The following is a 22368-nucleotide window of genomic DNA, read 5'->3' as shown; positions in this document are numbered from 1 at the left end:
TACTTTCATTTTTCTAATTCTTAAAGGAGATCACTAATTTTAGTAGATGTGTTCAGTCCTATTGGGCCAGTCTAGCAGAGCTATTTGTTTCCTGAATTCTGTATTTTTTTCCATGCTGCTTAACTTAATTATTTATAGATGCATGAAGTTCTTAATAGTAGACATACTTTTTTGATGCCTCATGGTTAAATGGTAATGAATCCAGGAATATCCTGTTCAGTATAGTATTCATGCCATCTCTTATGTTTCTGGAATTTAATTTCTATCGAAAATGCTTGATTAAGTTGACAAGAGGCATGATAAAATCTACAGCTGACTATTAGCGTTCTCCAACTTTTTAGTGGATGACTTAGGAATTTCTGGGAAATCATACCTAGAATTCTGACTTTTTTGTACTGATAAATGTATCCTGGTCACCTATGTCAGTAATTCTCTGTATTGTGCAGCAGTGGACACACGTCAGGGAATCTTGGTGATGACATTCAGATGTACCAAACATAGCTATAAACTATGAACTCCCTTCCTTAATCTACTCAGCAAATCATAGTAAGAGTAACTCAAGGGTGGATTTAAATCCTCTGCATTTGCATTTTGTTTTAAAATTAAAGATGAAACATGCCTCACTGTATAGTAAGAACACATTTTTTGGTTACATCTGTCAACTACTTAAGCAATCTTTTTGGAAATTTTTGGTTTGGTGTTCTCTCTAGGTCTGTACTGTACAGTAGCCTGGCCATTAGCTGCATATGGCTATTGAGCACTTGGAATATGGCTAGTGTGAGTGAGGAACGTAATTTGTAACTTGTGTAAAGGCCAAAACTCCACTAAGAAACTGGAAAAGTTTTTAAGTGTTTAGGGCAATGTATTAGTGTACTAGGGCTGCCACAGAGTACCATAGACTGGGTGGCTTAAGTGATAGAAATTTATTTTGTCCTAATTCTCAAGCTGTAAGTCCAAGATCAAGGTGTTGGCAGCTTTGGTTTCTTCTGAAGCCTCTCTCCTTGACTTGCGGATAGATGCTTGTCTTCTCTCTGTGTCCTCATGGATTGCCGGTTCATCTGTATGTTAATTATGTTCTAATCTCCTATTCTTTTTTTTTTCTTTTTTAAATTTATTTTTTCAGTGTTCCAAGATTCATTGTTTATGCATCACACCCTGTGTGCTTTATGCAACATGTGCCCTCCTTAATACCCACCACCAGGCTCACCAACCCCCCACCCTCTCCCTCCAAAACCCTCAGTTTGTTTCTCAGAGTCCACAGTCTCATGGTTTGTCTCCCCTTCTGATTCCCCCCAATTCAGTTCTCTCTGTCTCCCAATGTCCTCCGTGTTATGCCTTATGCTCCACAAGTAAGTGAAATCATATGATAATTGACTTTCTCTGCTTGACTTATTTCACTCAGTGTAACCTCCTCCAGTCCTATCCATGTTGATACAAAAGTTGGGTATTCATCCTTTCTGATGGCTGAGTAATATTCCATTGTATATATGGAGCACATCTTTATGCATTCGTATTTTGAAGGGCATCTTGGCTCTTTCCACAGTTTGGCGACTGTGGCCATTGCTGCTGTGAACATTAGGGTACAGATGGCCCTTTTCACTACATCTGTATCATTGGGGTAAATACGCAGTAGTGCAATTGCAGGGTCATAGGGAAGCTCTATTTTTAATTTCTTAAGGAATCTCCACACTGTTTCCCAAAGTGCCTGCACCAATTTGCATTCCCACCAACAGTGTAAGAGGGTTCCCCTTTCTCCCCATCTCCTCCAACACTTGTTGTTTACTGTCTTGTTAATTTTGGCCATTCTAACTGGTGTAAGGTGGTATCTCAATGTGGTTTTGATTTGAATCTCCCTGATGGCTAGTGATGATGAACATTTTTTCATGTGTCTGGTAGCCATTTGTATGTCTTCATTGGAGAAGTGTCTGTTCATATCTTCTGCCCATTTTTTGATATGATTCTCTGTTTTGTGTGTGTTGAGATTGAGGAGTTCTTTATAGATCCTGGATATCAACCTTTTGTCTGTACTGCCATTTGCAAATATCTTCTCCCATTCCGTGGGTTGCCTCTTTGTTTTGTTGACTGTTTCCTTTGCTGTGCAGAAGCTTTTGATCTTGATGAAGTCCCAAAAGTTCATTTTCGTTTTGTTTCCTTTGCCTTTGGAGACATGTCTTGAAAGAAGTTGTTGTGGCCGATGTGGAAGAGGTTACTACCTATGTTCTCCTCTAGGATTTTGATAGATTTCTGCCTCATGTTGAGGTCTTTTATCCATTTCAAGTTTATCTTTGTGTATGGTATAAGAGAATGGTCAAGCTTCATTTCAAGCTTTACTACAAAGCTGTGATCACCAAGACAGCATGGTACTGGCACAAAAACAGACACATAGACCAGTGGAACAGAGTAGAGAGCCCAGGTATCACCCACAACTCTATGGCCAAATAATCTTTGACAAAGCAGGAAAAAATATACAGTGGAAAAAAGACAGTCTCTAATCTCTTACTCTTATGAAGATACCAGTCCTATTGGATTAGGTCCACCCATATGACTTATTTTTCTTTATCCTTTTAAAGACCCTATCTCCAAATATAGTGACATTCTGAGGTACAGGTATAGGACTTCAACAGGAATTTTGGGAGGACATAATGTAGCCCCATACAAATTAGGTATGTCAGTTTACTTTTTCAGCTGAAAATTTTTTTGGTTGTCTTGGTCCATAGTTTGGAATTGTTATGACTACTAAATAAGAGGTTATTACTGTCACTCAAACAGAAGATAGCTGGTATATGAATCAAAAAGTCAATTTTGATCTTACTTAGTTGCTGCTTTGTGCTTCTATATAAAGTTCATTTAATGGTTTTTGAGTATTTGTTATGTGCCATACTTCAGTAGATGCTGTAGAAAATAATTTACAGTCCTGACTGTGAAGAGTTCAGCCTGCAGCAGGCCATTCAATACAATAGAAATGTAATTTTATATGTAACAGACTTTCCCAGTAACCTCGTTAAAAAGATACAACAAATGAACTTGGTTTTATACATTTAACTTAATATCTAAAATGTTATTTCAGTGTGTAATCAGAATAAGCAATTACTAATGCAATAGTTGACTTTTTTTTTTAAAAGATTTTTATTTGAGAGAGGGCATGAGTGAGCCTGAGCTAGGGGGAGGAACAAAAGGGGAGGGGCAAGCCGACTCCCTGCTGAGCAGGGATTCCCAGAGCGACAGGGGCTCAGTCTCAGGACCCTGGTGTCACAGACTGAGCTGAAGGCAGACACTTAACTGACTGAGCCACCCAGGAGCCCCAGGAGTTGACTTTTTTTTTTAACTAAATTTTCAAACACCAGTGTGTAGTTTACACTTGCAGCACATCTGAATTCAGATGTTAAATTTTCTTCAGAAATACTTGGTCTGTATTTAATGATAATTTGTGATACCTATATATTAAAAATTTGTCCTTTTATTCATATAAGCAAGGAGCAACAGATAGACTCATAATTTTGGAATATACTTCATATACAGAGAATAAAATACTCCTTTCCAAAGGAAAAGCTTTTGGAAATGGATATTGGAGGTAGAACTGAGACCAAAACCTGGGTTTTCTGACTACATATTTTTCCTAAAAATCAGCATGGCATTTTTGTATTTAAATTAAAGCACTAGACCTACTTTGAAACTTGGAAAACTTGCAGTTTCTTTTCTTTCTTTTTTTTTTTTAAACTTTGTGAATGGCCAAGAAATCTCTGGCTAAAGCTGCTGCTTAAGGATTGTGATATTTTTGTTATCTGAGGCTAGCTAAGATATCTGAGAGACAAAGTAGTGGATTTTCAAGTTTCAGGGTTTAATCCTCTTACTTTACTCTACTGTTGTATTAGAAATCCATCCCAGGTAGTTGTCAGGTCTCTTAAATGTTCAATGGGAAATTTACTTTTGACTAGTCACACTTTCCTTAGTGTATTACCTATTTAATTGTTGGAATTCTGTTTATTCTTACATTTATTTTTAACTTGTCAGGACTTGCTGCTATAACTATACTTCATTTCATGTGGTTTGTGTAGTTTTTTTCCTGTACTTTAGTTGATTTTCATATCTCCTTTAGTTTTTGTCGTTCCTTTAATTAGTGTCATTATAGTTGATGACAAAAATGTTTGGTTTATCCTCATTGTTAATGGGCAAATTGTTTCTTTTGCCTTAAGTAATATCTCATTAACTTTATAAGCCAGCTTTTCCACATCATCTAGAGAATCAATTTCCTGTGTTTTACTGGTATTAAGTCTCTGTTGCATCCCCACCTCATCTTTCCATATTAGCATTTTAATAGCTACATGCTTCTAGAAGCTAAAGTTTCTAAAGTAAGTGTAAAAATAATCTTAATTCTTTAAAAAAAATCTTGTAAATTGATACATTGTAGCATTATTAGAATTTATGGTATTCTTCTAGATGAAATCATTGAAAACACCAAGTAATGTTATGAGGGCAGTTTTAATATTCACAATGCTAAAATATTATGGCTTGATCACACCACAAAAAAAAAAAATCTGGGTTTTGATACATTAACACCAGATGTCTTTTGAGGTTTTCTAGGAAAATGAGGTGTTTGTGCACTAACGTGCCATCAAATGAATTTTATTATCTTTTTTCTTGGTTAAATCCATCAGAAAGAGTTACTCTTTGTAGGTGGCAAACAGATGCTTAAACAAATGGATTTAATTCTGAGTAGTCCTATATTTTTATCATACCATTGTCTTTGAAGGTACTCCTTTATCACAATGGAATAGTTTCTTTTGTTTTTATGACTTCCAGAGAATTTAAGCCTTTGATTTACTTTGAGGTCATGTGTAAGGTTGTGGGTTGTGGCCCAATGGCTGCTGTTTTGAGGCAACTTTATTTTTTATTTTCAAAGTAGGAAAACTGTTGTTGAAATTTATTCCTAATCTAGTGAAGATGTTGTGAGTAGTGAATCCCATGTGTGGGGGTGGGGGGCAACTTTAGGAAACCTAGTGTTTGCAGGGCCGTTGTGTTTTCTTTAGTGTCCCTCTGAGACAGCCATTTGGCTTCTTTGCTTGAACGCATTCAGGTAGTTCTATTTGAAAGAACATATATGTTGAACAACTGATAAAAATGTGTATTTAAAATAGGCTGAAATAGACTTTTCATTTTCTTATTTTCCTACTATAATGGTATGGAAGACTTAGTTGATTTCTACGTAGCTACCTTCAAATACTGAAAAGCCTTAATCAGGCTTTCTCTTTTTTTTTCTCTTCTCCTAGGCTAAATGCCATAGTCATATGTGCAGTGATTATTTGAGTCCCTGTGCTAGGAGCTCTTCTAGGTGCTGGAAGATCTACCAGCAACTTTCTTTAGTTTCATACTTTGCAGATCCACTAGCCCAGTAGAGGTATCAGAATCCATTCCTGGAAAATCAGGTGTTCTTGTCAAGAATGCTTATTGGGTGCCCATTTTCTTTTTTCTTTTTTTTTTTTTTTAAGACTTCTTTACAGTAGTTGTAGGTTTACAACAAAATTGAGAGAAGTGTTATATAGGTTTCCCGTGTGCTCCCTGAACATGCACAGCCTCCCCCATTATCACCACCCACCAATCACAGTGGGACATTTGTTAACAACTGACAAAACTTGGGGTGCCTGGGTGGCTCAATGGGTTAAGCATTTGCCTTCGGCCCAGGTCATGATCTTAGGGTCCTGGGATTGAGCCCCGCATCGGGCTCTGCTCAGCAGGGAGCCTGCTTCCCCCTCTCTGCCTGCCTCTCTGCCTACTTGATCTCTCTCTGTCAAATAAATAAATCTTAAAAAAAAAAAAAAAACCTGACAAAACCACATTGATACTACATAATCACTCCCAAGTTCATAGTTTACATTACATATTCTATGGATTTAGACAAATGTGTAAAATCTATCCATCATTATAGTATCATACAGAGTATTTTTACTGTCCTAAAAGTCCTCTGTGCTCTGCCTATTTACCTAAATCTTCCCACCTCCAGCAACCACTTAGCTTTTTATTTTCATCATAGTTGTGCCTTTTCCAGAATGTCATAACTTAGAATAATACAGCACATGGCTTTTTTGGATGGACTTCTTGAACTCATTATGGATTTAAGGTTCTCTGTGTCCTCTCATGGCTTGATAGTGCATTCCTTTTTTAGCACTGAATAATATTCCATTGTCTGGAGTCCAAAGTGGCTGTACTGTTGAGCATTCCCACCAGCAATGTGAGATTTCTATTAGTCCACATCCTCACCAGCATTTGACGGCATCAGTGTTCAAGATTTTGTCCATTATGATAAGTGTGTTATAACATTTGTGATAGTGTTATTTTAAATTGCGGTTTTCTGATGAATTGTGAAGTAGAACATCTTTTCATATGCTTATTTGCCTTCTGTATATCATCCTAGATGAGGTGTTTTTTAAAAATTTATTTTATTTTATTTTAGATTTTTTATTTATTTGACAGCGAGATCACAAGTAGGCAGAGAGGCAGGCAGAGAGCGAGGGGGAAGCAGCCTAGGCTGGTGAGTTGTTAAAGTCACTGGCTCATTTTATAATTGGGTTGTTTTCTTATTTTTGAGCTTTAAGTGCTTCTTGTATATTTGAAAAACAACCCTTTATGAGATGTGTCTTTGGCAGATATTTTCTCCCAGTCTGTGCTTGTCTTCTCATTCTCGTGACATTCCTTTGCAGAGCAGAAAATTTTAATGTTAATGAAGACCAGTGTATCAATTTCTTCCATGGATTGTACCTTTCTTTGTTTTTGTGTCTGAGAAGACCTCACCATACCTAAGGATGTGGAGGTTTACTCCTATGTTGCCTTGTAGGAATCTTATTTTGTTTTTTACATCTATTTTGAGTTGATTTTGGTGAAGGGTGTAAGGAAGATCTGCATCTAAATTACTTTTTGCCTGCGAATATCCTGTTGTTCCAGCACCATTTGTTGAAGAGGCCATCTTTGATCCATTGTATTGCTTATGCTCCTGTGTCAGAAGATTGGTTGACTGTATTTGAGAGTCTATTTCTGGGCTGTCTTATTATTTTCCACTGACTTACTTGTCTAATCTTTTGCCATTATCACACTGGGAAAGCTTCAAGTTTCTTACCATGCTTGCTGTAAGTACTTTGTAGGTAGTCTTAATCAAGTTGAGAAAGTTCCCCTCTGTTTCTAGTTTACTGAGAGTTTTTATGGTGTATGGGTGTTGGATTTTTTTCAAATGTTTTTTCTGCACATAGTCCTATAAAACTATTTTTCTTTTTTACTTAGTTGATATAATGGATTACATTGCATTTTTTTCGAATGTTGACTCAGCCCTGCATACCTGAAATCTAACTTTGTTATAATTCTTTTTATACTTTTCTTGGATTCATTTTGGTTGTATTTTGTTAAGGATTTTTGCATCTGTTCATGAGCGAGATCGGTCTGTAGTTTTCTTAAGATGTTTTTGTCCAATTTTGACATTGGGGCAATGCTGGCCTCATATTGATTTAGGAAGCTTTCCCTCTGCTTTGATCCCCTGAAAGAGATTGTGTAGAATTGGCATCCTGTTCTTTTCACATGTTTGGCAGAATTCACCAGTGAACCCATCTGGGTCTTGTACCTTCTATTTTGGAAGGATGCTAACTATGGACTTCATTTCTTTAATAGATGTAGTCCTATTCAGATTACCCATTTCTTTTCTTTTTTTTTTTTTTTAAGATTTTATTTATTTGAGAGAGAGACAGTGAGAGAGAGCACGAGAGGGTAGAAGGTCAGAGGGAGAAGCAGACTCCCCATGGAGCTGGGAGCCCGACGCGGGACTCAATCCCAGGACTCTGGGATCATGACCCGAGCCGAAGGCAGTTACTTAACTAAGTGAGCCACCCAGGCACCCTACCCATTTCTTTTCATGTGAGTTTTGGCAGATTGTGTCTTTTCAAGGAGTTGATCTATTTTATCTAGATTATCACATTTTGGGGCATAATGTTATTCATAGTATTTCTTTTATATACTTCAAATTTTCATTGGCTCTATAGTGATCCTTTATTTCTCTTTCCCATTATTTTAAATTGTAGATCTGTAGGATATTGAGAATCCTAAACCAGGAATGGTTTGAAAAATCATCAGAGGAGATAGGTGCTTTAGGATTCCTAAAAACAACAACAAAACAGGAAAGTGGAGCTCTGTATACCTTTCTTTGCATCTAGTAATTTCTAAGAACCTGCTACTCGGATTGAAGTCCCCAGATCAGCATCCTTGGTTTTACCTGAGAGCTTGTAAGAAGTGCAGTCTCGGGCTCACTTTAGACTGACTGAAGAATAAGAACCCATGTTTTAATAAAACCCCTACGTGAGTCTCATGCTCTAAGGCTTGAGAAGCCTGGCCTAAGAAACATCAGATTTTTTTAAAATAATGTAGAAAAAAAAATCTCCATCACAATTAAGGATGTTTATCCTTATTCAAAAGTTTCTTCAAGTAGTTGCATAACAGAAATTTTCTTTTGAGCTTATTTTTGCATCCTTAGATGCATAATGTGTCCAGGACACACACCGTGGCAAAGAATGGCTCACGTGACAAGAGACTGTGGTGCCTGCCTGTGCACTAGCGGTAGCTGAAGTGCATGGCCCTTTATGGCAGTCCGTGTGCTTTTCAAAATACCTGCATGTGATCTTGATATTCAATAGCATTGGGATGGTAACTTGAGGCTTTTCTCATGTTTTTGTTTTGATGTTCAGTACTTATTGTTCAATACTTATTACCCCTCTCTATAGAGGAAACATACTCCTATATGTATTTTGAGATTGTGTAACATTTTATTCAGTGAGCCAGCATTTGAGTGCCTACTGTACATGTGACATCGTGCTAAATTCATGCAACTGAATTCTCTGGCACAAGCCTTTGTAGAGGTTAGAGCCTAAGAGGGCAGAGGGATAAACAAATTGGAAATTAGAGTGCACTGTAAGAGACGTCATAGGGGAAATCCTGGGTATTAAGTGGATTACATAGAAACGGTGTAGAGACTCAGTGAGGGCTTTTGGAAAACCTATTTTAAGCTGGGAAATCTACATAAGTTATTTTACATGTTAAAATTTCTATAGTTACTGCTGTGATAGGTTTATATCTTAGTCCATATCTGATTATATGTTGAATGAAAATTTCTAGGAGTGGAATTATGGAATCAAATATCCAAGCCTCAACAGTTTCTAGAATATGTTACTAGGTGGCTTTTCTGCAATGTTATAGCAAGTTGTATGGCCACTAGCAGTGTATTCTCCTGTCCCTTTTAGTGTACGTTTGCTGGCAATGCAAGCTCTCCCATTCTTTTTTTTTTTTTTTTTTTAAAGATTTTATTTATTTATTTGACAGAGAGAGATCACAAGTAGACAGAGAGGCAGGCAGAGAGAAGGGGAGGGGGAAGCAGGCTCCCCGCTGAGCAGAGAGCCTGATGCGGGACTGGATCCCAGGACCCTGAGATCATGACCTGAGCGGAAGGCAGCGGCTTAACCACTGAGCCACCCAGGTGCCCCAAGCTCTCCCATTCTTGATGGAAATACTCAAGGCTGTAGCTGCCACGGCATCCTTCCTCCCACCTGTTGTGATTTTTGCTTTGCTCCTGTTAGAACCAACCATAATCTAAAAGGGAGAGATTGCCCAAGACTTGTAAATGAGCCAAAGAGATTACTGGGTGACTTTTCAGTGAAATGCTGGGCTTGTCTAGTAGATCCTCTGTAACTATACTTGGAGTATAAGCCTTTTACTCATTTTGTTTTGATTAGGTTATTGGGCAACTCTACAGGGGAAGAAGTTGCAAAATAGTTGTGCAAATGATTCTTAATCATGCCTTTCCCTCTCCCACTCCCCCCACTTGTGTTCCCTCTCTTGCTGTGTCCGTCAAATAAATAAATAAAATCTTTAAAAAAAAAAAAAAAAAGTTATGTCCAGGCAACTCGGTAGTGGTTTGTGTGCTCTGGTGCCCATTTTGTAAAACTTTTTCATAGTAGATTCACAATTTTTGCATCCATTAGTAAATTCATTTAGGTAATCCTGTTTGCCTTTATTCAAATTTTTATTGATACTCTCAGTAATTAATGAGTTGAATAATAGCTTTTGCATTTGTTCGTTTTATATTTTCATGAAAGTCAGGGTTTTAAAGTTTTGAAAATTACACTTCACCAGTTAAATTCTTATTTTGTTAATTTAAAAGGTGAATTAAGTAGATAAGAATTTTTTTGAACTGTTTAGCTCTAAGTGATCTGTCACAGAATGTGAGTCATGAGTGAAAATGCATCTGGAAAGACCTAGCATAGAGACTTGCAGGAGAATGGGCAAAGTGGACAGGGGACACAACATACTAGACAATGCAATTGTTAACTAGTGTTTCTTGGCGGGGGAAAGTGCATATAAGCAGAGAAGTAGCAGATCACACAGGATTATCCAGGCTCTTCTCCACGGAGAAGTGTCTTAGGCAGGGCACAGCTAGTTTGGGATGTGCCATGGAAATGGCTTTAGAAGAGGAATTTCACCCCATAATTTTCCACCTATCTTCTGGAACCTCTAGGTTATTGTGTAACACCACAGAACTTCAAGTTGTTAGCAAGGGTAGCCTCTCTTGCATGGCAGCTACTTTCAGCCAGTTCATTCATTGTTAACTCTGGCCTTTTGAATTAGCCCCTTGCAAAGATAGGGAAATAAAGGGGAATGAACCTCCCAGGCCAACTGGATTTGTATTTGTGCGTATTCGTTTTCTAAATGGATGTAGTAGTTAGTAACTTTACAGTTACATAATTTTACACATTTTATTTATTCAAGTGTAACTCACATACACTATATTTCAGGTGTACAATGTGATTCAACAATTCTAAACATTTCTCAGTGCTATCAAGATAGATGTATTCTTAATCCCCTTTATCTATTTCACCCATGCAGCCACCCACCTCCCCTCTGGTAACTCTAAGTTCCTATAGTTAAGTCTGTTTTTTGTTTGTCTCTGTTTTATTTCTTAAATATCACATGTGAGTGAAATCATTCAGTATTTGCCTTTCTCCAACTGGCTTCACTTAGCATTATCACCTCTAGGTCCATCCACGCTGTTGCAAATGGCAAGTTTTCGTTCTTTTTATAGCCGAGTAATATTCCTGTGTGTGTGTGAGAGAGAGAGAGAGAGAGAGAGAGAGAGAGAGAGAGACAGAGGTGCATGTCCCCTTGCTGGCAGTCTGTGTGCTTTCAGTGTGAGGTTAGGTTATTTTTCTTGCTTTTTGAGGTAGGAATGTATTGCTTTAATTTTCCATCTTGGAACAGCTTTTGCTGTAATGGGGTTTTGGAGTATAGGTGAGGTTCAGTAGGGTCGAGTCCAGAGCCCCAACAACCAAGAAAGAATTCTTGAGACATCTTTGGTACAAAATGGTGGCTTATTAAAAGTATGGAACAGGACCCGTGGGCAGAAAGAGCTGCTCTCCGGGGGGGGGGGTTGGTTGGGTATGAGGGGGTGGGTGATTATATACTATGGGGTTGGGGGAGGTAAGGAAGAAGGGAGGTTTCAGAAAGAACTTTCCTATGCTAAAGAAGACCACAGAATACCTGTGGCCTTGCCATAGGCAGGCATTAACATTAAGATGGGTGGGAACTTCCTGGAGGAGCATTACATTCTGCCCATTTCACGGGTCTGTCAATGGGCTGCAGATTATAAGGATATTTAACTGGATCTGCATTTTCTTCTGGAAGCTAGGTTATTGATAGAAATGCTTTCTTAGATTGTTAAGACACTTGTAAACTGAGGGAGACTCCTGTCTTGCAGGATTGTGATCTCTATAAGTTTAACTACTTGTTTCTCCTTTCCTTAGCTTTAGGGCTACCAGGAGTGCATGAGGAATGTCCCATACATCCCATGCGGGGAGGGTTTGTGGGGTGTCAGCTTCTGCTTTGTCCTCAGTTTGCCTTCTGTTCTCGCATCAGCTACATTCCTAAGATTTTGGACCATTGTGTTTTCCTTTTCATTTGTCTCCTTTTTTTTTTTTTTTAACTTTCTGATTTCTTGGTTGGTGCATCATTTAGTAGCATGTTATTCAGCCTCCATGTATTTGTGCTCTTGCCAGATTTTTTTCTTGTGGTTAATTTCTAGTTTCATAGCACTGTGGTCAAGAAAGATGTGTGGAATGACTTTAATCTTCTTAAATTTGTTGAGATTTGCTTTGTGGCCAAATACGTGATCTGTTCTGGAGAACGTTCCATGCACGCTTGAAAAGAATATGTATTTCCACTGGTTTGGGGTGGAATGTTCTGCATATATGTTAGGTCTGTCTGGTCCAAGGTGTCATTCAGAGTCACTGTTTTCTTGTTGACTTTTCTGTTTGGATGATCTATTGATATGAGGTGTTAAAGTCCCTTACTGTTGTTTTATTACTGTCAGTTTCTCCCTTTATGTCTGTTAATAGTTGCTTTATATATTTAGGTGCTCCCCTGTTGTGTGCATAAATACTTAAAATTGTTAAGTTCTCCTGTTGGATTTTTCCCTTTATCATTATATAGTGCCCTTCTTTGTCTCTTGTTAGTCTTTGTTTTATAGTCTATTTTGTCTGATATCCATATTGCTACCCCAGCTTTTTTTCCCTTTTCATTTGCATGGTAAATGTTTTCCCTTCCCTTTATTTTTATTTTTTTATTTTTTAAAAGATTATTTATTTATTTATTTATCTGACAGAGATCACAAGTAGGCAGAGAGGCAGGCAGAGGGAGAGGGGGAAGCAGGCTCCCTGCCGAGCAGAGAGCCGGTTGCGGGGCTCGATCCCAGGACCCCGGGATCATGACCCAAGCTGAAGGCAGAGGCTTTAACCAACTGAGCCACCCAGGCGCCCCTTCCCTTCACTTTTAATCAGCAGATGTTTTTAAGTCTGAAGTGAGTTTCTTTTAGGCCATATATCGAAGGATCTTTCTTTTTAATCCATTGAATCACCGGGTGACTTTTGACTGAAGCATTTAGTTCATTTACATTCAGAGCACCTACTGATGGGATCTACTTACTGTCATTTTGTTAGGGGTTTTCCTGTTTTTATTCTCCTCTTGCCCTCTTCTCTTTCGGTTTGATGGCTTTGTTTGGATTCCTTTCTCTTTATTTTTAACTATTTATTATAGTTTTTGCATTTGTGGTTTTCCTGTTTTTATTCTCCTCTTGCCCTCTTCGCTTTCGGTTTGATGGCTTTGTTTGGATTCCTTTCTCTTTATTTTTAACTATTTATTATAGTTTTTGCATTTGTGATTACCACTAGGCTCATATGTAAGATCTTACATAGCAGTCTGTATTAAGTTGATGATTGCTTCTATTTGAACCCATCCAAAAGCACTAAATTTTAACCCCCTACCACATTTTATGTATATGATGTCACATTTTACATCCGGTTACTCTGTAAATTCCTGACTAGTCCTTACAGGTGTAGTTGACTTTCCTGCTTTTGTGCTTTACCCTCCATATTTCTTTTATAAATGATTAGTCTGTTACTTTTATTATGTTTGTATTACCTTTGAAATTTTTCCTTTCCATAATTTTCTTTTTTCTTTCTTTAAAATTTTATTTATTTATTTGACAGCAAGAGAGAGGGAGCGAGAGCAGGAACAGGAGCAGGCGGAGTGGGAGGGGGAAAGCAGGCTTCCCGCAGGGAGCCCGATGTGGGGCTGGATCCCAGGACCCTGCTGAGCCACCCAGGCACCCCCCTTCCATAAGTTTCTTAATCCTGACTATGGCCTTTTCTTTCTACTCAAAGAAGTCCCTTCAACTTTTTGTGAGGCTGGTTTAGTGGTGATGAAATGAACTCCATTAACTCTTGTTTTTTTGGGAAACTCTTTATCTCCTGTTCTGAGTGGTGGTCTTACTGGATAGTGTCTTGCTTGCATGTTTTTTCCTTTCAGCATTTCAATTATATCTTGCCACTCTCTTCTGGCCTGTGAAGTTTCTGCTAAAAAATCACAGACAGCCTTTATATGTTATTGTTTTCTACTGCTGCTTTTAAAATTCTTTGTCATTACTTTTTGCCATTCGAATTATTATGTGTCTCTTTTTTTTTTTTTAAGATTTTATTTATTTATTTGACAGAGATCACAAGTAGGCAGAGAGGCAGGCAGAGAGAGAGGAGGGAAAGCAGGCTCCCTGCTGAGCAGAGAGCCCGTTGTGGGGCTCGATCCAGGACCCTGAGATCATGACCTGAGCCGAAAGCAGAGGCTTTAACCCACTGAGCCACCCAGGCGCCCCTGAATTATTATGTGTCTTGACATGGACCTTCTTGAGCTAATTTTGTTGGAGGCTCTCTGTGTGTGCCTCTTGGATCTGGATTTGTGTTTTTTTTCCCCCCCAGATTTGGAAAGTCTTTAGCTGTTATTCCTTCAAATAAGTTTTTTTCCCCTTTTCTCTCTTTTCCTTCTGAAATCACTATACTGAGGATGTTGAAGTGCTTGGTGATGTTGGTGAGCTCCCTTAACCTGTTACCATGTTTTCCTTTTTTTTTTCTTCTTAGCTTGGTTGCTTTCCATTACTCTTCAGCTCACTGATACATTCTTCTGCTTCCTGTAATCCACTATTGATTCTTTGTAGTTTATTTTTAATTTCAATTATTGTGTTCATCTCTGGGTTTTTGTTTTGTTTTGTTTTTGTATTTTCTATCTGTGTGGAAGGTCTGAGATCCTCTTAGTAAGTATCTTTATGACCATTACTTTGACTTTTTTTATCATGCCTATTGCTTATGTCCATTTCATTTAGTTCTGTCTCATTCTGTCAGTTTGCATGTATTAGGAATGTCCGTTACATTGCCTGATCTTAAAGTACTGGTCTGATTGAAAAAGAGATCCTGTGGTGCCCTGTAGCCCAATGTCCCTTGTTCACCAGAGTCTGGTGCTTCCGCATTGTGTCCTTTGTGTGTTGCATACACTCTGACTTCATTTAACTGTAGTGACCCACTTTGCCTGTTGTGGGCCAGGTTTGATCCCTGTGCAGTTATGACCAGTCTGGGACCGTAGTGGGTGTGTTGGTGTCAGTAGTCAAACCAGATGTCTGCCTTTAGTCTATTTACTGGGGCTGTGATTGCACTGAACTATAGGGTTCTCTCCCTAGATTGTCTCCTGAGAGGCTTTTGTTGGTGGGCAGAGGATGGTAGTCAGCCCAGATGCCTGTTGGGGCTAGAGACAATCTGATTGGCAAGGCACTCTCTGTGTGCCACTTATAAGATTCAGTTGCCAAGACTGGGAATTACTGGTGTGTGTGGTTATTTTTCCCTCTCCCCAGGACAAGAGTCATTCTGAAGTGGTGCTCGTTTCTTGCTGGAGCTGTTTGAGGGAGGAAACAGGGCAGGAGCCACTTTGGGATGGACTCCTGCTGACTGAGGCATGCTGGATGGGACAGATAAGTAAGCAAACATGGGGCAGGGATGCACTTTGTAAGCAAGGGAGGTGGAAAGTGTGGTTTCCCGCAGGTGTCTCTCGACCTAGGCTGGGGGGCAGTGGTGTGAGAGAAATGGTGTCTACCTTTTTTGTTCTTGGAGAAGTCTCTTAAAGTCCCTGCCCCTCCAGTATAAATTCTGGGATTAGTAGTAAGTCCACTATAGGTACTTTTCAAACCGCTACTTCTGTGCTCTGTCTTGCTGGGATTGTTACACTGTCTCTTTAGAGGTGGGAATTTAGTTTCCTCTTGCCCTCCAGCTCTCTAGCTGAGCCTGCTCATTTCTGAAATACCTAGAGTTCAGTCCCGCCAGTTATTAAAAACTCCGAAAGTTCAGGCCTGATGGTTTTCAAAGCCAAACGTTATGGGGACTTGTCCTCCCAGTGCAGGTCCCCCATGTCTTGAGTACTTGCTGTGGGGTCTGCTCCTCTCCCCTGAGCTTGTGGCGGTCCTCCCTTTTGTAGTGAGTCTGGCCAGGAGTTTGGTTCCTGACCATGACTCTACCCCTACTTTTGGTTTGCCATGTTCCTTCCTCTCTACAGTTGAGTGGAAAGTCTGTTCTGCCAGTCTTCGAGTTCTTTTCTGGGTTGAATGCACAGATGTGGCTATTGTGGGACAAGATAACCTTAGGATTCTCCTATTCTGCCCTTGTCCCAGAAATCCATGATTTTACACATTTTAAGCTCTGTAGGCTTGATCTCTGTGTGTTAGGTTTTATCTGTTGACTATAGAAGATGGCTTTTTATTTCTTAAACTAGAGTGTTGCAGTCAATTCTGAAAGTGTCCTTTCCCCCCAAATTTAAGTTTTTTAAAAATTATAACTGAAATGTGGAATTAGGATGAGATGCATGTGGGACTGAGGTGTCCAAGGAATGGAAAGTAAAAGCTGGTGTATCTGTGATACGGATGAGTGTGGAAAGGCTAGGACCATTGATAGAGGGACATCAGGAATAGAACATGACCGGGGAAAAGTGAAATGATGATGGGAGTTTACAGGTATCTAGTGCCTGAGGCTTTTAAGTAAATTTTATAATCAGACTAGCTTGGGGGTAGAGTCCTGATGGAAACTGTGATTACTTTTCATTCAGAACTATAAAATAGTTTACATTTTGAATTTCTGCTTTCCCTTAATTGATTCAGATTATTATTATCATAGGAACAATTAGTTTTTGAAAGTAATACTTTGCTTATTAATGACTCACCTGAATTAGTGTTACCTGCTTCACTGGCTCTGTTAGGATTTGCCTTCAGTAATTCCTGCTGATGAATAAGTCTCATGTGAAGGGAGCCCATACGCATGCCAGCTCATACTAATGTCATTCATAGAAACAATTCAGCTGAAATGTGCATTGGGCTCTGATATCTGATACTGTGAAAGGATTATGCATATTGAAGTATTGTATACTTGAAATCGATTATAAATTCACCCTTTCTATTACTGTTAGGAGATGAGTTACTGTTTCCACTCACCAGGTAAGAACAATACCTGAGGTAAAATCTAACATTACACTTTTGCCCTTCAACTGCTTTGTGAAGTGTAAATGGCCTATGTTTAACCAATCTCCTTGTTACAAAATTGAATCATTTTTATGGAATCTAAGCTAGAACTGCTGATGCAGCTATTAACTGACACAGAAGAACTACTCAGTTGAGAGGAGCACTTTAAAGATGGTCGAGTTCAGGGGGGAGTGTTCTGCTCACTTGTACCACACTATTTGAGCTGTGTGTGAGCTGCATAAACTGTACTCATTTTTATCTGTTTGTGTTTGCATAATAGCTGTTTATGTTTGTATCGTCAGTGTAAAGATGATGGTGATTACACATATTTGCTGAGAGCTTACTGTATAAGAGGAACTGTTCCAAGAGTTTAATATGTATTACCTTGTTTGTTCTTAAAACCTTTCTTAAAAGGTTACTCTCATTTTAAGAGTTGAGAATCCTGAAGTACAGAGGTACCTTGGATATCTTGCCCGAGATCACATACTTAGTTACTGGCAGAATCATGGTTTAGACTTGAGGCTGCCTGTCTGCAGAGCTTGCTACATAGGCCCTATTTGATAGTGATTCTGTATGTGTGCATGTGGAATGTCTTATAGCGTTTAATATCTGTCTTTTGAAGGCTTTTCCAGCCTCTCTCTTCTCTCTAGGACCACTTTAAACTTGCTCTCATCCCCATCTGTGAGACCACCCTGTTCTTAGTTGGAAAAATAGTGTATCAGTTAGGAATGCCTATTTGGGTATAAATCATAGAAATGCTAATCCCATAGTACATTCAATGATTAGGGCTTTATTTTTCTTAAATAACAAGAGATCTTGTTATGTAGGTGGTTGAAAGTTGATGCAGCTGCTGAATCCTCTTGGTAAGGACTCAGAGCTGTTCTCTGTGCTCTTCCATTCTTACCTGCTGGCTGTTGACTTCATGCTTGTTAGTCTCATGGAGGCAAAATGATTTTTGGAACTCTAGGTATTTTTTTTTTTAAGATTTTTAATTTTTTATTTGACAGAGATCACAAGTAAGCAGAGAGGCAGACAGAGACAGAGAGGAGGGGAAGCAGGCTCCCTGCTGAGCAGAGAGCCCGATGCGGGGCTCGATCCCAGGACCCTGAGACCATGACCTGAGCTGAAGGCAGAGGCTTTAACCCACTGAGCCACCCAGGTGCCCCCTGGAACTCTAGGTATTAAAGATGCATTCCAAGTAGAAAGAAAAGGATGGAGGGATTTTAAAAGGGGACAGCCAGCCTTGTTCATCCTTTTATATTAAAAAAAAAAAAAAAGAAAGAAAAAGAAAAGGAAGCTTTTCCAAAAGATTCATGCAATTGACATTTTTGTTTTATGTCCTTTTGGCCAGAACTAGGTCACATGGCCAGTCCTAGAGACCAGCTACATGGAATCAGGTTTTCATGACTGGTTCAGACCAGTCACAGTGTGTCACCTGGAACTGCAGGGCCGTACCACCACCGCATAAGTTAAGGTTGAGTCGATAGAAGAAAGGTTGGGTGGGGGGTGGGTATTGGGAAGACAGCTGACGAAGCTGACCGTAGGATGACATCCAGGAGCTCTGGTGCTGTACTCGGGATTTGGAATCATTGTCATTTTGCTTATAGTTAAGTTCTAAGTGCTCTAGTCCTCATGAAAATTTCTAGGGTATATCTTTTATCTCGGATGAAGGGACTTAATAGCTGCTTTTCCTTAAAAGGTTTTTTTTGTAACACTCAGAGTCTAGTTTTTTTTTTTTTTTAAACTGGGAATTTACCTTTATCTTTGTTTCTGCCCATTCCAAAGCATCTTAAATATGAGAATCCTACTGAATTCCAGTCCAGGAATGAGACCTTGGTATTTGTTGACAATTTTCTCTGATATCTTTTTGTTTCAAAGGGTTGTCTCATTCTAAAGTTGAGGAGGGGCAAGGGTCTTCACATAAAGGAAGTAAGTCGGGGCGCCTGGGTGGCTCAGTGGGTTAAAGCCTCAGCCTTCGGCTTGGGTCATGATCTCAGGGTCCTGGGATCAAGCCCCGCATCGGGTTCTCTGCTCAGCGGGGAGCCTGCTTCCCTTCCTCTCTCTCTGCCTGCCTCTCTGCCTACTTGTGATCTCTGTCTGTCAAATGGATAAATAAAATCTTTAAAAAAAAAAAAAAAGGAAGTAGGTCAAGGATCACAAGGCTGTATCACTTAATGAGTGGTACTGTAACTGATGTGTACACTGTCTGAGTTCTTGGAGGGCAGTGATGTAAATTACTCATCGTTATGTCTCCTGCACTAAGTGTTCTGCATGTATCAGAGAAGGAGGTAGGCTCCAAATCCCTGCTTTTCATGTACCATGGTTTCTTTTCTCATCCTTGATTAGTGGCAAAACCCAAACTAAGAAGAGCCTAATAAGGCCCGGCCTCTAGCTAGACTTGCTCTACTCCTTGTCTTGACCCTTGGCTAACAACATCTGCTCATGAATTTACTACTCTGGCCTTCAGTTTCCTCATGTTATCCACCAACGCTCACTCCCCGCCCCACCAACACACACATTTGGGAATTTTCTTCTCGTGTAAGGCCAGCTGTGTTTTTAGAGAGAGATTTTATTTACTTATTCTTTTTCATCCAGCGTTTTGAGGTGTTTATAGTAAGAGGCTTGGTATAAGTTTAGTCTGCCATGTTTCTAGGTCTTCCTTATCTTAAGGAGAGTATCTTACACACACTTAAACCTTTTGTGGATAACTCACTATTTTATCTACCATTGTGTTTATTAACCATCAACTTAGTGTCTTAAGACAATAATGTCTAAAGACAATAATCACTTTATTCCTGACAGTTCTGCAACCTGGGCTATATGAGGGGGTTATTCTTTCACTTAAATTGCCACCTCTTGGACCAGAGTGCCTGAGATCACTTTTTCACTTACATGTGTGTGCATGTAATGGAATGCAGATAGCGAAATGGCTGGAATAGGCCTGGCTGAGTGTCTGTTTCCACATAATTTCTCTAATGTGGGCCCTGGACCTGTTTTCCAAGAGCTCCAGGAAAGAACCTACCAGGAGAGTAAGCACCTCCACAGAAGCAGGCATCAACATCCTGCTTGTGTTGTGCTTGTTAATATTCCTTTGGCTGAAGCAATCACTTCACTAGCTCAGACTATCAGGGTTGTGTTTCATCGGGGACTGTCAGTGTAACAGAGTGGGCTACTGGGTACCTATACATTATATGTAATCTCATACAATAAATTTTGTAGTGGCTGCATTTTATTTCATTTTGTTTTGTATGCAGTTAATTTTGCTATTAAGTCTCCTCTTCCTTTTAAATTACAACCACATTTTGAGGTGACAGATTTACCCACAAGTTGCAAGCCTTGGGTTCCCACGCGCCTTTCACTCAGCTTCCACTGATGCTACCGTACTTCCTTGACCACAAAACCAAAAACTAACATTGGCACAATATAATTCTATTTACTAAACTACAAACTTCACTCGGTGTTTACCAGTTTTTCTACTAATGCCCATTTTCTGTTACAGAATCTAATCCTGGATCCCACATTGCATTTAGTGGTCATGTCTCCATCTTTCCAAGTCTTTCATAACCTGGATACTTTAAAAGAGCAATAGTTAGTTATTTTGTAGAATATCCTTTGATTTGTGCTTGTCTGGTCTTTTCTCATAACTAGGTTTAGGCAATGCATTTTTTGACAGATAGGCCAAAAAGGATAGACCCTTCTCAGGGTCTCCTATCAGGGGCATATGATGTCAGTATATCGTAATTACTGATGCTGAGAACCTTCTTCACACTTAATTAAAGCAACTTTTCCCAAGTTTTTCTACTAAAATTGTAGCTTTCCTTTTTCAATTAATATCTTCAGGTAAATACTTTGATGGAAATATTGTTGAGATTTTGGCTCATTATTTTTGTATGCATTGGTGAGTTTTTGTCTGCAGCCGTTAACACTGTGGTGTTCCAGTGGTAATTTTCTGTTTCTCTCTTCCTTTCTACATTTATTTATATCAGTATGAAATTGTCTGTTTTATTTAATGCATTAGAATCCAACAGTATCATTTATTTTGTTAAATTTATTTGCTTAAATTGTTACAGCTTTGACCACAGAGAGCTCAGATTCATTCTCGAGTCCTTTTGATCTGTATCCATCCTTTTTGAGTATATTTAATTTCTGGCACCATAGGCTTATCTTGTATTTTCCTTGTCCCAGCCCTGGAATCAACCACTTCAAGGAGCCCTGACTCCTCTTATTGGAGAATTGTATTTGGAAGCCAAGATCTTGGAACTGCCTGTGCTTACTGCTACAGGTCTATCAACTTCTTAAAGACCCTGTCTGTGGAAAGAGCCAGGGAAGTATGTACACTAACGCATGCCCTGCATACAGCTCTGTTCACTTCCATGTGTCTATTTGTGTGCACACTAAAATTTTACAAGTTAACGTGATAACCTCAAATTAAGCTCAGTATCATAGGACTCATTCCCTGTGTTCCTTATTTGCAGTTTCTATGACAGTGAGAAACCTGCTTCTCATTATCCACAGTATGTTTACTTGTTTGTTTAACCCTAGTGTATGTATAATGTGCTTCAGAATTGCTAACCCATTACCTGTGAGAAACAGTGTCGCTAACTGGAGCACAAAATTTATACATCATTCTTGTTGTCTTGAGCCTTACAGTATCTGGTCAAAATACTGTTTTCCAAAATGTTGTTTGACTTTTAATGTGCTATTTAACAAATAGTTGTTAGTTTGTCAAATGTAGGAGAAAATGAAGAAAAATAGGAAAATAGGGAAAAGATGAAGGAATTAGGGCTGTTTTTTGAGGGAAGTGTGTGTGTGTTTCTGGTTTTTCTGACTTCTGATGCAGTTGGTAAGAGGTATTCTACATAGTTTTGATTCAACTTGATCAATTTGTCAGAGGTAAAGTAATATAGTAATACAATATTTCAGTTTCTTTATATATTTTACTGATATATTAAAACTGTTAAACATAAGTAAGAATTTTAAATTCCCCTTTGATATACATGCAAAAATTTTTATTATAGTATGTATAAAAATGGCACATGATACATTTTCAGCCTGATCCCATTCACAAATTGTTTTAAAATAAGGTAACCTACTTTTTTTTACTACAAAGATAGTTTTACTAGAATGCTGTAGTATGCTTGCAGAATGTCAGTAGTATAATGCATTAAGTGTCTTTGAGTGGTAAAATTATTGTTGTTTTCTAGAAGAGACAAATTTAGAAAAATTGGGAACAATTGTCTCTTGGTTACATACAGATAGGTGAATTAAAAGAAAAAAAGGAATATTGGAGCCCAACAGATTTCTTATCTTTAATGGGACATCTAATTTGAGTAGTATTGTAAATAGAAATGTACTTGAACTGAAAAGTCTTGCAAGAAGAGAAATAATGATTATATATTTGAGTTTTTAAAACAATAGTAGTTAACTTAAAAATGTCTCTGTACACTGTCATTCTAGTCAACGTAAACAGC

At 38.7% G+C, this 22368-nt stretch overlaps 1 protein-coding gene across 6 annotated transcripts in view; it reads left to right on the top strand.

Moving 5' to 3' along the window:
• Positions 1-22368, top strand: part of TPK1 (thiamin pyrophosphokinase 1) — a 347265-nt gene that overhangs the window by 8509 nt on the left and 316388 nt on the right. Inside the window, exon 1 of one of the 6 annotated variants that reach the window (XM_080818624.1) lies at positions 15173-15368. The exons of 4 other annotated variants lie outside the window; for them this stretch is intronic. In XM_080818624.1, coding sequence (XP_080674750.1) covers positions 15356-15368 — 13 coding nt within the window. In that variant the 5' untranslated portion in view covers positions 15173-15355. Of the gene's footprint in view, positions 1-15172; positions 15369-22368 lie in introns of those variants that run through there. One more of the 6 variants, XM_080818625.1, reaches the window with a different exon arrangement.

This window comes from Martes martes (assembly GCF_963455335.1).
Source record: "Martes martes genome assembly, chromosome: 11".
NCBI classification, from domain to species: Eukaryota; Metazoa; Chordata; class Mammalia; order Carnivora; family Mustelidae; genus Martes; species Martes martes.
Note: the sequence above shows the minus strand (reverse complement) of the source record. Positions and strands in the feature narration are given on the sequence as shown.